The sequence below is a fragment of the Alligator mississippiensis genome, chromosome 5, assembly GCF_030867095.1.
Source record: "Alligator mississippiensis isolate rAllMis1 chromosome 5, rAllMis1, whole genome shotgun sequence".
Classification (NCBI taxonomy): domain Eukaryota; kingdom Metazoa; phylum Chordata; order Crocodylia; family Alligatoridae; genus Alligator; species Alligator mississippiensis.
Genome location: NC_081828.1, coordinates 210,044,516 through 210,058,589, shown reverse-complemented (window position 1 = coordinate 210,058,589; position 14,074 = coordinate 210,044,516). Strand labels below are relative to the sequence as shown.

Genomic DNA, 14,074 nt, shown 5'->3' with positions numbered 1-14,074 from the left:
AGACTATCTTTGATCAGTGCAAATTGATTCGCACTATCTCCTGGTAGCCAGGAACTATAACAATGCCTACTGCGGGCGAGACGCTTGGGAAAGTCTGTTCCTTAGCATGATGCAAATCACGGGATAAATGATTCTGCTGTGTGCACGCTCCCTTCCAGCGGGAGCTCTTCGTGCTAAGGCCTCTCTCCCCGTTTGCGCAGTGCCTGGCTCAGCGAGGCCCCGATCTTCGTCCCTTATCCAAATGACATCAGCAGCAAGAACGCTGTTAGAGTAGGGGCGTCAAAGATATACCGCAACCCACGGAGGCACATCATCGGGCTGGGACCAGTCGGGGACCCCTCTGCATACTGGATCCAGGTGGTCCAGTTGCATCGCACGTGGCCGGGGACGGGAGCTGCCCACCAGGCTGGGGTGGTACCGCGCGCCGCGCCGCGCGGCTCCTGGAGCAAGGCGGTGTGCACGGCACAGTCCTGCACCACTGCAGCAGGTGCCCGTGCGGGGGGTGGGTCCCAGCCCGGTCCCACGCAGGTTCAGCACCAGGGGCCACATGCTGTGGCAGCCTCACACCATGCACCCAGCAGTGTGACAAGCTCCCCTTGTCCTGTGGGGCCGGAGGAGGTTGAGGGTGTCCGGAGCCGGACTGTGCACGGTGCGTGCGGATACACAGGCGCTGCTGCCCGTGGGTGGATGGGTCCCGCCTGCGTGTGCGCTTGGGGCCGCCCCGCGCGGGGCGGAGCCGGGCCGGGGCCGGGGCCGGGGCCGGGCAGGAAGCGGCGCAGCGCAGCGCGGCGGGCCATGGCCACGGGCGGGTCGGAGCCGGAGCCGGGGTCGGGGCCGGGGTGGGCGCTGCAGGCGGTGCCGCTGGAGGCGCTGAACTACGATGTGCGGCGGCGGCTGGCGCTGTTCCTCAACCCGCGCTCGCCCGTGGCGCCGGACTGGACGGCGCTGGCCGAGGCGCTGGGCTACGAGTTCCTGGAGATCCGCGCGCTCGAGGCGCTGCCAGACCCCACGGGCCGCCTGCTGGACGCCTGGCCCCGCCGCGCCGCCCCCGGCCCCGCGCCCTCCGTCGGCCGCCTGCTCGCCCTGCTGCACCAGCTCGGCCGCCGCGACGTGATCGCCGACCTGCAGCCCCGCATCGGTGAGCGCCCGCCTGCCCCTGCCCCCTGGTCCTGGTCCTGGTCCTGCCCATCCCTCCCAACCTGGGCCGCGGGTCCTTCCCTGCGCAGCCCCCCTGTCTCCTCCCCACCTGCTGCTCCCCTTATCCCAGGCGGGATGGAGGCGCATCTCCTCTGCATGGCGCCGCCGACATTGGAAGTTGGACGGCGGTGGACTTGGACTGAGAGGTGTAGCGCAAGCATTTGTAAGCAGAGGGCTGCTTTCCTCAGCTTCTGGAAAAAGCAGAGCTGCTAAACACGTCAGAGCGGCGTGTAGAAAAGCCCGCTCCGTGTTGTCGGGCGTTGTCAAAAGCTGTGCTCCTTGATTCGGTGAAGGACGGGTTACGTTCAGATCGAGGGTAGGTTGTATTACGGAGTACCTTCTTGGCGACGTGCAGAAAGCAAAGACAGCCGTTGCGTTTGGTCCAACAACACGCACAAACAGCGAGCGTCGTTTCCATTGTGGCTGGGATAGGATCCGCTCTGCCATCGCGGGTAACTGCAGTATCAGTGCTGTCTGGCTTCGTCGCGGTGTAGACGTTCCAGATTAGTCCCTGGAAAAATTGACGCAGTCAGATGGGAACCGCAGAAGCTGAGCTGGGGTTCACCTGCTCGTTCCTCCATATGGTTTGTAGTCGGGGGGGGCCGGGCTGGCTTTGCAACCTGAACTGAGAGGCGACCGCCTCTGTCAGGTTGCTTAGCTTCCTTTTGGGATGCTGTGTTGAATTTTCCTTTCTTTTGAGAGAGACAATTTGGGGCCTGACCATCGGTGACACGTTCCCTTGACATTTGGAGGATACGGTTTCTTTCTTTGGGCTGCTGTTGCAGCATAGAAGATCCCCAAACCTGACATGGTAAAGGTACAGGTTATGGGGCTGCTTCCACAGCACACTTGGTTGTCGAGGGGGGAAGGAGAACCTCCTGTTAGTGTCGGTCCCACAAATTCACCTTTTTCTGTTTTACACAGAATTGCTCAGGATAAAGTTTCTCTGGCTCAAACAATGCCTTCTAGCAGCATTAGCCATGAGAGTGCTGCACATAGGGCATGGCCTAAAAGTAAGGGGCTTATGTTGTGTATTGGGGGGGTCTAATTGGGCAGGTAGAAACTTTTTTGGTGGTGCTGTGCTGTTTGGAGAGAAGTTTGTGGGCTTGGCTAGCAGGAGAAAAAACTTTTATTTATAAACTTGGCAAATGAGATCAGAGAATCAGGAAGAAACTTGGAGCCCCACAAAAGCCATTTTACAAAGCATTTGTAATGCTTCACTCACACTCTAAGTGCAAAGAGAAACCAAATGTAAGAGCCCTGGACCGGAAGTGTAATCAAATATTTCTGGAGTCTGCTGTGACTCATAAGAAATCCTTGAAGTCGGGTGCCTTGTACATAAAGTGTGTTGCGTAAATCGTGGGGAAGTAGAAAACTTCATTTCCTGTTACTTGCATTAAAAAAAAATCAAGATGGAGAATGCTGATTAAAAAAAAAAAAAAAAAAAGAGGATCAAGATTGTTTGGTTATTCAGCACTTTTATCCAGCACTGGTGCCTCTCTTACCAAACCAGTTACCTACTGTAGAAGATGGCAGGCTCCTGCTAGGTTTTTGGGTCCTCAAAGCGCATGTCTGATCTGTCCTTTAAAATAAATACTGAGAGCAGCATGGTCCACAGTTGTGTCCTCTGTTTCCTTCGAGGTGCTTCCAGCTGTGTGCACTTGCGTTCAAAACTGAACAGATCTTGGACTTCAAGTGCTTTTATTTCTATTGCTGCTCTTAATGTAGGAAATGATCTGCTGGTTTTTCTCAGCACGTCAATGTCCAATATTTTTTCCAGGAAAAGGTATCCAGAAAAGATCCCTCCCTGAAGTGTACAAATGATGTTGTATGGAGTGGTTTTAGCTGGCTCCTAAGTTCAGGAAGCTCCTAAGCTTTGCCCAGCTCAGGATCACACTGGCAAGTTTTTCTGGAGTCTGTAGCTCTGGCCTGATCCTGCGATACTTACTGAGCACCTCGGTCTTACGGAGGTCAATGAGAGATGGGGGCATTCGGGATCAGATCCCTCGTTTTCATTAGAATGAATGAAGGATTGCAGCCGTGTCTAAAGGCTGAACTTCAGTACTAGAGCTGCTTGATCGCGGGGGCCTTGTGCTGTGTGCTGGGACTGATTGTCTCTTTGAGAGCAGTCAGGTACAAAACTGATTCATGTACTGAATCTCTAGGACTGCGTTTGGGCTGTGGCTGGTACTTCAGCACGAATCCCACGCCTTCCTGCGCTGTGGGGCAGATGCTCCAGTCCCTCCCTGCGTTACGGCAGTAATGCATGTCGCCGTTGCTGGAGAGCTGAAGTTTTCCCTTTCTAGCCATTCTGATTCTACACGATCTGCCTTCGCAGGGTCTTCACTTCCCGAACTGTTCTTTGAGTGCTAAAGCTATTTACCTTGCTATGTTTATCTCAAACCTTCCCTGCTGAACCTCATTAGTTTTGGTTTTCTTGCTGACTAGTGACTAAAACTGATATGTGTCTGCTTAATAATTCATCTCCCTCACTTGGCTCTCTTTTTTTTTTTCCCCCTGACACTGAAGCAGCAGAGGGAATTTTTTACCCTTTTCCTCTGCGGTTTAATGTGTCCATCATTTTTGCTCCATTCCTTCAGGTTCCCTAATGAAAGCAATCGCACTGGCTACCTTTTATTTGAAGACCCAAGCAAAAACCTGAAATAGAGGCAATCTGTCCAGGCTGTGTGGGGGCCGTGGCTGTTTTGCTTCACAGGGCATCTTGCAATCTTGTCCACTTGGTTTTGGTTCTTAGTGTTGTATCCCAAGAGGTTAACTTTGACTCTTGGGTGCTAATTAGCCTAAAAACTCAAACTTAATTGGAATGTCTTCTTTGGAGTCTAAGCTGTGCAAAACTGCCAAAACTCACCCTGGGAACTACTTAATGCCAGGTCCAGTGCAGTAGCCCTGCATTTTGCATTTGTAGCAAAACTGTGAAGGTGTTAGCACAGGGGTGGGCAAAATGCGGCCCATGGGCTGGATGCGGCCCACCAGGCCATTGTATCTGGCCTCCAGGACCCCTAAAAAATGTAGAAAATTAATATTTATCTGCCCCGACTGCCTGGCATGCAACCCTTGATGGCTTGCCGAAACTCAGTAAGCGGCCCTCCACCCAAAATAATTGCCCACCTCGGTAGCAAGTCTGGTATTTGATTCTGAAAACTGTCTAGTGTTGAAAGTTTGTTGCATAGAGATATTCAAGCATTGGACTAGGGCATATTTGGACCACTGGCTGAGCAATGTGTAAAGTATATCCTTATCTGAGCATTACAGATAACTCTGGATAGACGAGAGTTATTTCATATGGACTTGTGGGTGCTGGCCATGAATGATGTTCCTGTAGGATCTAAAAGCCAGTCCTAGGACATTTAGGTCAGATCACTGTATATTTCCTTAATACACCAGGGAAGGAAATATGCTTTAAATACTGCATTTGTCATCTCAATAACCCAAAGAGACTTGCTTTATCCAGTCCTCTCTTTTTGCCATCTCAACATTTTGGCTTTTTACTCTATTTTATAGCTTTCCAATGAATCCCCCCGCCCCCCAATTACTCTAGATCTTACCAGTAATAATGTTCCCAGAAGTTTCTCTGTTGTTTAGCCCTCACCAATTAGTCTCATTACAAACAGCAGCAAGCCACCGTGTCAGAGCTGGGACCCAGGGCCTTCCAGAGGGAAAGGGACATGTTACATCTGGTTCAAATTAACATAGAAACAATAAAATGAATTGCCTGTGTGGCACAACAGCATTTGAAATCCATTAGCTTGTCTCACGTTGTGCTAGTTGTTTGTATGTTTGCACTTCATTGTCAAAGCTTGTTAGATAGTATTTAGTAGTTTTTTATTCCCTTACCCGTTAGCACAGCCCTGCACTGTGGTTGCATCCATTGCAAGCGAATTTTATCAGCCCTCCAGAAACCTGGTTTTCACTCTGAAAATAAAGCTAAGCTGGTCTGTCACAAACCTGGCTCCATCTGGCTCCCCCTGCTCCAAAAGCACGTGTCTCTTGATGTGAGCTCCAGGTGATGGTTAAGGAGTTGCTAGACTGCATTCAGCCCTGCTCCGCTGATTGTCTGGGCTCTTACATGACTCTTCTCATCTAAATGCCTGATTCTGCAGCCAGTTCAGAGTAACAAACTCAGATAGGATTTTTTTATGAAGACTTAAAACTCCGCCCCAAGCTTTGGATTTCGGCCCTACCCTACTTGATGTTTGCACGAGTACCTGAAGGTGAACCTGGGGTAACCATCAATGAGCACAGGCTGCGCGGGTGCTGAGACCAATGGATGATGTTCATAAGCATGGCAGGTGCTGCTCAAAAAGAGCAACTCCATCCATCCTACAGCACCTTTAGCTTGAGTCCGTCACTGATCACTACTGAGCAATTAATGTTCCTTAATAAATTCAGTTTCTTGTAAATCTCTTCAGCTTCCAAGCAGCTGATGGCCTAGGGACTTTTTTAAGTACCTCCTGAAAACTAATTATTCCACTTTTCAGCAGCCTCATAAGGGCCTTTTGGGTTTCTTGCAGAAGAGGACTGTAAGAAGTACCTGGAAAAGAAACAGCAGCAGGCAGACCAACCTATCCAGCACCCACCGGTGGACAGCAGCATCCCGAAGACATCAGAATTATCAGGCATCACAACCCAAGACGATCCCTTCGGTAAATGACTGGTTTATTACTTTATAATAACTTGTGGTGCTAGAGCGGGCCTTTGATGCAGGAGGTCTGAATGAGAGATGCTGGGGTTCATTTTCCTCCCTTTATTCTCTGTGTCCTTCCCTTAACGTAGACACATATAGGCCATCCTGACCAAGAGGGGGGTAGCATTGAAATAACTCAAGAGAGGAAGGAGGGGTAGTACCAGGGATGGTGTCAATGGGGATTAGAGAAGTGGCTTTGTGGCCAAGTAGGGTAGTCTAAGGCCAGTGCAGTATAATGTTTAACCGAGTCCCCTTTGTGTAGAAGCTCTTTGTGCATGTAACTACTTTCTTCTCACTTGGAAGGAGACCTTTTCTGGGTTAGCAGGCCCTGGTCCTGGATGCAGATCCACAACAGTTTGAAGTCACTACAGATGAGCAAAGACATAGGGACCTTCCTCTGTAAATGTGGCTTTGGTATCTGGACCTTGCATACTTCTTTTTTCCTACTCTACTTTTTTCCTACTCTGTCTTTAGGGTCTGACATAATGGCCCCAACATGCTGGTATAAAACAGTGGAGAAACTGCCCAATAGATTTCAGGCACCCAGTTGTGAAAAATGTTGTCTTTAAGACAAGGTACCTGGATCTGTAGCTGGGTGTCAAGGAAGTACATACACGTCAGTGAGACCTGCTGTTGGCCAACCTTTCTAAGAACTGGGTCACTTCCTTAGATGTCTCACTGAAGGTCCTGAAGTTTGAAAGAGCCAGTTTGTGTGCCAGCCATGCATAATATGTGAGGCAAGCATGATGTACCTGACACCACTGCTAACAGTTAGTGTAATGACTGACTTCCCTGGATGAGCCATCTGCAGAGATTGAACTGTTGATCTGTGGGTCTAGAAGCAAGAGTTTCTGTGGCCGGAGCTAAAGAGTGAGGGCTCTGATTCTCGGTGTCTTCTGGCATCAGGCACCCCCAAGATCAGCGCGTAACTTTGTGGATCTGACCCCAGGTTCAGGACCTCAAACACTGCCATATAAATGTCTAAAAAGGGACAAGTTACTTGAGGGCAAGGTTAGACTACACTGCGCTAGTGTGGGGTATGGAGTGATGAATGAAGGGCTCCAGTCACAGTGCAGAGTGCAGGAGGTGGGTTGAGTTAACTCCGTACTGAAATTGCCTTCTGTCCAGGGAACGAGCCGGAGCTGTTCGATGCTTTTATCTGCTACTGTCAGAAGGACATTGGGTTTGTGCAGGAGATGATCACGGAGCTGGAGCAAACAGAGTTCAAGCTGAAGCTGTGCGTCTTTGATCGGGATGTCCTGCCAGGGTCGTGTGTGTGGTCCATTACCAGTGAGCTCATAGAGAAAAGGTAAGCAAGCCGGCTCTGCCAAGGGGGATACTGGAGAAGTTCGTGTTCTCCAGCTCAGGGCTGTGGTGAAACCAAAGACTGGCTCCTTTGGGGGCCAGATTAGCACCCTCATGTAGAAGACTATGCGGGATGGGGCAGCGAGGCAGGGACACTTCACAATGGTGTCCTGCTGGACTGTCCTCTTCGTCATCTCCTCAAGAGAGAAGGAGTTAGGCCGTCCCGTGGGAGAGATATTATGCATCACGCTCCAGGTCCCCGCCCTCACTTGTGTGCCGTGTACAGCCTGTGATTGCTCCAAAGCAGCAGTGATCCAGGAGGAGTTAGAGCAGGTCCAACTTGCACCGGCTTCTGCCCGCACGGAAATCAAAAGGCAATACTTCAGTCCATGGTTCTGATCTTGACCCTACAACTCCTTACAGACTTCACAGAGGTTGAGGAAGGAGTGGGTGGACCATAAGGGAACTCCTCGCTTCATGGTGACAGGAGGAGACCTGCTTGGAGAGAGACCCAATGGGTCATCGAACAGCTCTGGCTCACTAACTTTATCCAGTTAATTTTCCTCCCCATGGGGCATTCTTATACCCGTTATCTTTCTGGATGACTAGTCTAGCTACTTGCATAGAGGGCAGGACCCTGAGGATAGCTTAGGAACACAACCTGCTTATCTCCTCCCTGGCACTCTGGTGACACATGGACAGTTTAAGGCAAGACGCTTCAAGCGAGTGTAATTAGTAGAATGAGGATGAGCTTAACCATTATGAGATTTGGTGGTTCCTTGGCTCATTGGCTGTTGCAGAACTTGGTGTTTCCAAGCCTTTAACACTTAAACATACTCCTAAGTATGACCGATGCCAAGCCAGTAGTAGAGCTTGCATTCATGAATGAAAGACTCCATTGTTTTGCACAGACAAGCTTCATATTGGCATTTCCTAACTTTTGAAAACTTTGGCTTCTGTAACCTTAATAATATTGTTTTAACAAAGTTTTGTTTTGTGCAATTCATATATAGCTGCAATGCTCCAGTGATTAAATGTGCTGGGTATATGCTATATGTGTCTGTAAAATATCAGCATTTTTTTAGATTGTATGGAAGTTGCTGCTAAACACAGCTGGCAGTTGCGTGTTTGCAGGAGAACAGTTCTGTATGATACATATTGCTCCAATAGGTCTGAAAAGTATCTTTGTTAACCATGTCCCACATTCCCTGTTTTGTCTCAGGTGCCGAAGGATGGTAGTTGTCATTTCTGATGATTACCTAAACAGCAGTGAATGTGACTTCCAGACCAAATTTGCTCTTAGCCTTTCCCCAGGTAAGGTCATCCATGCGAGCCATATAAGGGTATGTGTTTTCCCAACAGCGTGCAGTCATTGATGCTGTTTGCATTATACTAGCATCTGAAGGTCTCAACTTAAGCCATAGCCTATTGCACTGGTCATTGTACAAATGCATAATAAAACCTACCCTGTAGTCCCTACCCTGAAGACTTTAAACAGACAAGACAGATAAGGGGGCAATGGAGAGGGAGGGGCAAAGTGAAATGATCTGCCAGTGGCAGAACCTGGATCTCTTGAGTTTCTGCCCTGTGACCCATCCATTGACCATACTGCCTTACATTCACGAGGAAAGAAGAGACTTACCCCAGTCTGAAATTAAATTTTGTTGGAAAAGAGAGAAAGGGGTGAGCTTGTGGTCAAAGCATGGGACTGAAATCTCCTCCTGACTCCTGTGACCTTGAGTAAATCTTTTAAGCTCTCCAGGATAAGGGTTAGCCGGGTTGCACTGGAGTGACTGAGATCAGGTCTTGAGGGCTTGGACCTGGAGATCTGTGTGCTGCTGTTTCCAGTCGCGAGAGGGAAGAGGGAAACGATTTAGAGTTTCATAGTTGTTAGGGGCTGGAAGGGAGCTTATAGTTACAAGACAGCTTTGAATAACCATGGGCCTGTGTGGACTCTCCTTCAGGTGCTCGCCACAAACGGCTGATTCCAGTCAAGTGCAAATCTATGGAGAACGAATTCCCAAGCATCCTGAGGTTCATTACAGTTTGCGACTACACCAATCCATGCACCAAAAGGTGGTTCTGGATAAGACTGGCAAAAGCCCTCATGCTCCCATAAGGCAGGGCTAAATAATCAAGTGCGTTTTGATTCAACTCTGCTGCACCTTCAAGAAAAAAGCCTCTGAGGCTCGAGCCATTACAAAATCATCAGCGCTCTGGAATTCAATCCTTGCCATGTTGTGCTGGGAGCCTGCAAGTGAAGATCGGTAGTGGCATCCGACTGCCTTAAAGCGGGTAATCACAAGCCCTCCAAGGGGAATAACATGACATGCTGAAAGCCACAAACCAGGGGTTTTGTCAAATTGGTATTTTGTATTTTTTTTTTTTTAAACACAGATTTGGGCTTGTAACGGGACACTGGGGTAATGTCTGCCAGGGTGATAGTTAACTTTTTAGCCCCTAGTGCAGTGACTCTCAACCAGGATACCATGAGATCCTCTTAAGGGTGCCACACAAGTGTGCAAACACCTACACATGATTCACAAGGTAAACCCTGAGATTTTCCTATAGAAATCTAGGGTCCAAAGCATCCTGACCTGTTTTAGGCTTTCTGAGTTCTTTGCAACAAAAGAATTGCTCTAATATTTTTTTTTTATAGTCCAAAACTGAGTGAAAACTGAGCAAGCATTATTAGAGGTGTACCTTAAGTCTGAAGCAGTTGAGAAACACTGGTCTAATGGAATCCAATGGCTTTTTTGTGATCTGCATGAAATGGGGCTCAGCCTACTGGGCAAATGACTAATGTCATGAGCAATCATTAAGGTCAGCCCTTTTCTCAGGAGAGGACCCTAAGGCCAAGCTAACCCATTTGTTCCCTACAGACAGCCTCTGCCACTCAGCCCTGTACCACAACTGCCCTGACAGCAAGGGGCAGTTTGTACTGCTCGTGCCCAGGCCATGCACTCAATGGGTGAAGGATATTTTAACAAGCAGAAAACTTAAACTATTTAAGCACCTCAAAGATTAACGAATGTAGCTAAATTTTATCAAGCGTTGGCTATTGTCGAAAATAACTGAACCCACTTTATTTTCTAGTCCCTTTGTCACAATCCTTTAAACACTTTGGAGGCCAAGCTGGCTATAGAGAGTCCCTGATTATCAAAACTCCTCTGAGACCCTTAGCCCTCCAAACCTGACCAGAGATGCTGTGTTTATCAAAGCACATCTCTCAGTCCTTTCTTATGCCAATATTTGTGAAATCATGGGTCTTAAAATATTTATAGTAGATGATCCTCATGTCAGCAGGTCACTGTTGCCACCAAGGTGTTGAGTGCCCTCCCCTGTCCTTGCTGTTAACTGCTTTTGTCACCTTGCTGATCTTATTTGTGAAGATTGAAGTAAAAAAACCACAAAACTTCAGTCTTCTCTGCCTTGCCCATTATTAAATTGCTCTCTGTGCCCGGTTCACTTGGAGTCGAGCTGAGCACCTCAGAGCATCGGATGACAAATCATTTTGGTCCTTCAGACTAAAAATCGGTGTTGCATTTGTCCTAGGAGAAAGGGTTTTTTTCCCACTGCCCTAGACATGTGCAAATCCACCGTCCCTGAAATATGCAGGACAGCGTGCTATCGGTTTTTCCCTGGACTTTGAAACATTTGCTTGTAAGGTGATAGCAGGTTGTTCCCTTACAAGCGGCGTGCTCTTGCTGGCCACCCACTGGTGGAAGAGCAGCAATGCTGCGCCTGTTTTGATCTGGGTCAAAATCAGATCTGCCTCAAATGCAGTGTAGATTTATTGCCTGGCAAAGGGATGTTGGTTCAGGGACAAAAGATAAATGTCTGAAGAAGCGCCTTGAAATAATAAATACATAGGAAAGTTGTTTTGTTCTGAAGAAGTATATTAGAAGTAATTCATGATCCTAATGTGAATCGGTGTAGACATCATAAATGTGCAGTGCTGCTGTTGAATCATAGAGTAGGGCTGGAACAGGCCTCCAGAGTCATCTAGTCCAACCTGCTGCCTGAAGCAGGATCACCCCTAACCAAACCAGACACAACCCAAGACAACACGGTAATCTGCTAAAGGGAAAGCAGCAGGGGGCCGTGGTTGCAAACATACCGCTGCTATAAAAGTTGTTAAAATAGGCTTGAGAAATCCCAGGAAAAGGGCCATGCTCCCTGCTACAGAGGAACGGAAAATGCCCCACTGACTGTACCAATCTGACCATGGTGTAAAATTTCTTCCTGACCTCAAATATGGCGATAGGTCTTACCCTGAGCAGAGGGGCAAGGGCCTCTAGCCAGGAACCTCCGGCAAGTCGCAGCAGGAGCATTGGCACAGCCCAAAATCCCCAGCCTTGGTTGCAGCCAACACTAATGCCTCTAAGAAAGGGTTAAAAAACCCCAAACCCCTAATACATGTAGCAGAAGGAGGGGGGGAAAAATCCCTCCCATCCCTATGCGGCAACCAGCTAAACCCAGCAGCAAGGAAAATGTGTGTAGGAAAACAAGCATAGCTGCACCTAGATCATCCCCGACCAGTGCCTGTCCCACCTCTTCTTGAACACCTCCAGCGATGAAGACTCGGCACCTTCCCTAGGCAGCCTATTCTGCTGCCTGTCACTGTGTGTGACTGCAGCCTTCAGAGGCTATGTGATCCATGTTTTTTGCTCCCTCATCCCCACCCAGGGATAACGTTTCTGAAATAACCTTTCGAGCCTTAGGATTTCATCAAGCATTTATTTTCCAAAATGATGGCTGGGCTTTTCATGTATCTGTATCGGTCTGTTTGACCCCTGCATGCAGGTATGTTCCATTCACCCGTGGATTTGTGATTCATTTTATAGGTCGAGGAATGACGAGTTTACATTTTTCAGACAGTGTCTAATCATCGGTTCCTCTGCTTTCCTTTACAATGTTGCCAGTGTTGAGTTCTTTTGGTGGAAGTATGTGTGGAAGTATGTCTATCTCTTCTGTTTTCTATTTTTTCTCTTTGATAGGACAATAATGGTTATTCACAATGCGTGGCTGTGTTTTACCCACTTCATTGTCCGTGCTGGGTCTCGGGCCAGCCCTGGTACTCTGAACCCTAATGAGAGCTTGTTAATGTTCCTGGCATTAGTACGGGGCGGGAATGGGACATTTTTGGGTGGGCCTGCAAAACAGATATGTTTCCTACAAACACAGCATACTCCGTGATCAGTGTTTTGGGCCATGAGGATATGTGGGAATAGGGGAGAACTCCTCAGGGTACGCCAAGCTTAATGGACTGCTTTGTGTCAAAGTTGGTTCATCTCCACGTCCCCTTTCCCCAGGGCTCCCTTGCAGAAATGCCACGTGGCTGCTTGCCCTGGGGTTTCTTCATAGTAGTTTAAATATTCACTGCTTAAAAAGGCAGGGGTGCTGCAGGCTGCTGCTTCCCAGAGGAAAGAAACAGCAGCATCTTAATTTTGCGTTCATCCAGACAAACTCAGTATTCAGAACTACTGGGCAGGACTTCATGGGCTGAAGCAAGACCATGTTGTCACCTAATATCTCTGTGCCTTGCTTTCTCCACCTTCCCATCTCCGAAGAAAGCCACTGTGATTTTAAGTACACAGCATTGCTTATGAATGGGATTTTAACATACACATCAGCTATTAAAATCAGACCAAAAATTCATTAGTGGGCCAACATATTTGTAAATGGAGAAATAATAATACCAGAAATAGAAAGTCTGGATATTTATAGAAGTGCCTGCATACAGTTTGCTTTTGTCACACACCGCGCACTAAAGTAACCTCCCAATCTTATGCACTTGTGAAATTCTCAGACTTGTTTCGTCATAATTTGTTTGCATGTGCGGTGTTGACAGAAGCCATATACCCATATTTATTCTAAATGCAGTCACCTGCACTGACATGGGTGTCTCTTCTCCCCTTTTTCTATTCAGAAGGAGATTTGAATCCTGAATTTATATTAAAAAAAATAACCAATAAATTGTATACGTTGCACCTTGTTCTCTTCTGCATTTTCATATGAAAATATCATGGTTTGGCCTGTTAATAACCATGCACTAGTTTGTATATTTGCATTATTTTCTATCCATTCTGATGTCAGTCCTTCTGAAGGAGGGACATGTTTTCTAGCCATTGTAGGAATTGTCACCTTTTTTAAAAAAAGATTTTTTTTGCTACTTTTGGAAACACGACAAAAATAAAGACAAAAGAAAAGCATGGGCTTGAGTCTGCTTCTTCTGTATCAGAGCACTGGGTATTATAGGAACATATGTTATTGGGAGACGTTACTGGACAGTGCTTCGATTTTACTTGCAAATCTCCACCTGGGAATATTCTTTTGAAGCAGCCCTGCATGGAGCGGTGTGCAGGTCCTTCTCCACCCCATGGAGATCCGTGACGATGGTGCTTCAGAAAGGTAGGATTCCTCTTCAGGTCTTCTTGGCAAGAGGGAGCCTTCTCTTCCTACTGCTTTACTGCCTGGCATGTAGGCGGTAGAGTAGAGCCAGGGCCTTACCTGCTCCCTACCCACTTGCCCTGGGGGGGAGCATACTAGATGTTCAGCCCCGGTCCTGCCTCTTCCCATGCCCACAGATCCAAGTAAACCCTGTGTGGCTGCGCAGAGTTGAGGCCTGCCAGCCTAACTCCTCTATGCAGACTCCTAGGGACAGAGCCGTCTAACCCTAAGCTATCAGTTACTTACCCAAACACGGCACAGCACGGGACCAGGCCTAACTGAGGGAGAGAGACAAGAATGCAGTTCTGCTTTACATTTGAGCAAATGCATCTTGAGCATTTTGCATGGTGCTGTTACCTAGTCTGCTTCCTCTTGCATCCTATAAAGTAGTACCCAGCAGCGGGTAGTACAAAC

At 48.1% G+C, this 14,074-nt stretch overlaps 1 protein-coding gene across 1 annotated transcript; it reads left to right on the top strand.

The window, feature by feature from the left end:
- The first annotated feature begins 780 nt into the window (after positions 1–780).
- On the top strand, positions 781–13,422 carry MYD88 (MYD88 innate immune signal transduction adaptor). Its single transcript, XM_019497391.2, has 5 exons — positions 781–1,138; positions 5,730–5,861; positions 7,031–7,211; positions 8,430–8,521; positions 9,172–13,422. The coding sequence occupies exons 1-5, from the start codon at positions 796–798 to the stop codon at positions 9,324–9,326; spliced, it is 903 nt and encodes a 300-aa protein (XP_019352936.2). The 5' UTR covers positions 781–795; the 3' UTR covers positions 9,327–13,422.
- The last annotated feature ends 652 nt before the right edge of the window (positions 13,423–14,074 follow it).

Bases quoted from the DNA above. Each gene is read 5' to 3' on its own strand.
- MYD88 (XM_019497391.2), top strand. From the start codon at position 796: ATGGCCACGGGCGGGTCGGAGCCGGAGCCGGGGTCGGGGCCGGGGTGG. The intron at 1,139-5,729 runs GTGAGCGCCCGC...GGTTTCTTGCAG, and splicing joins CGACCTGCAGCCCCGCATCG to AAGAGGACTGTAAGAAGTAC. The intron at 5,862-7,030 runs GTAAATGACTGG...CCTTCTGTCCAG, and splicing joins AACCCAAGACGATCCCTTCG to GGAACGAGCCGGAGCTGTTC.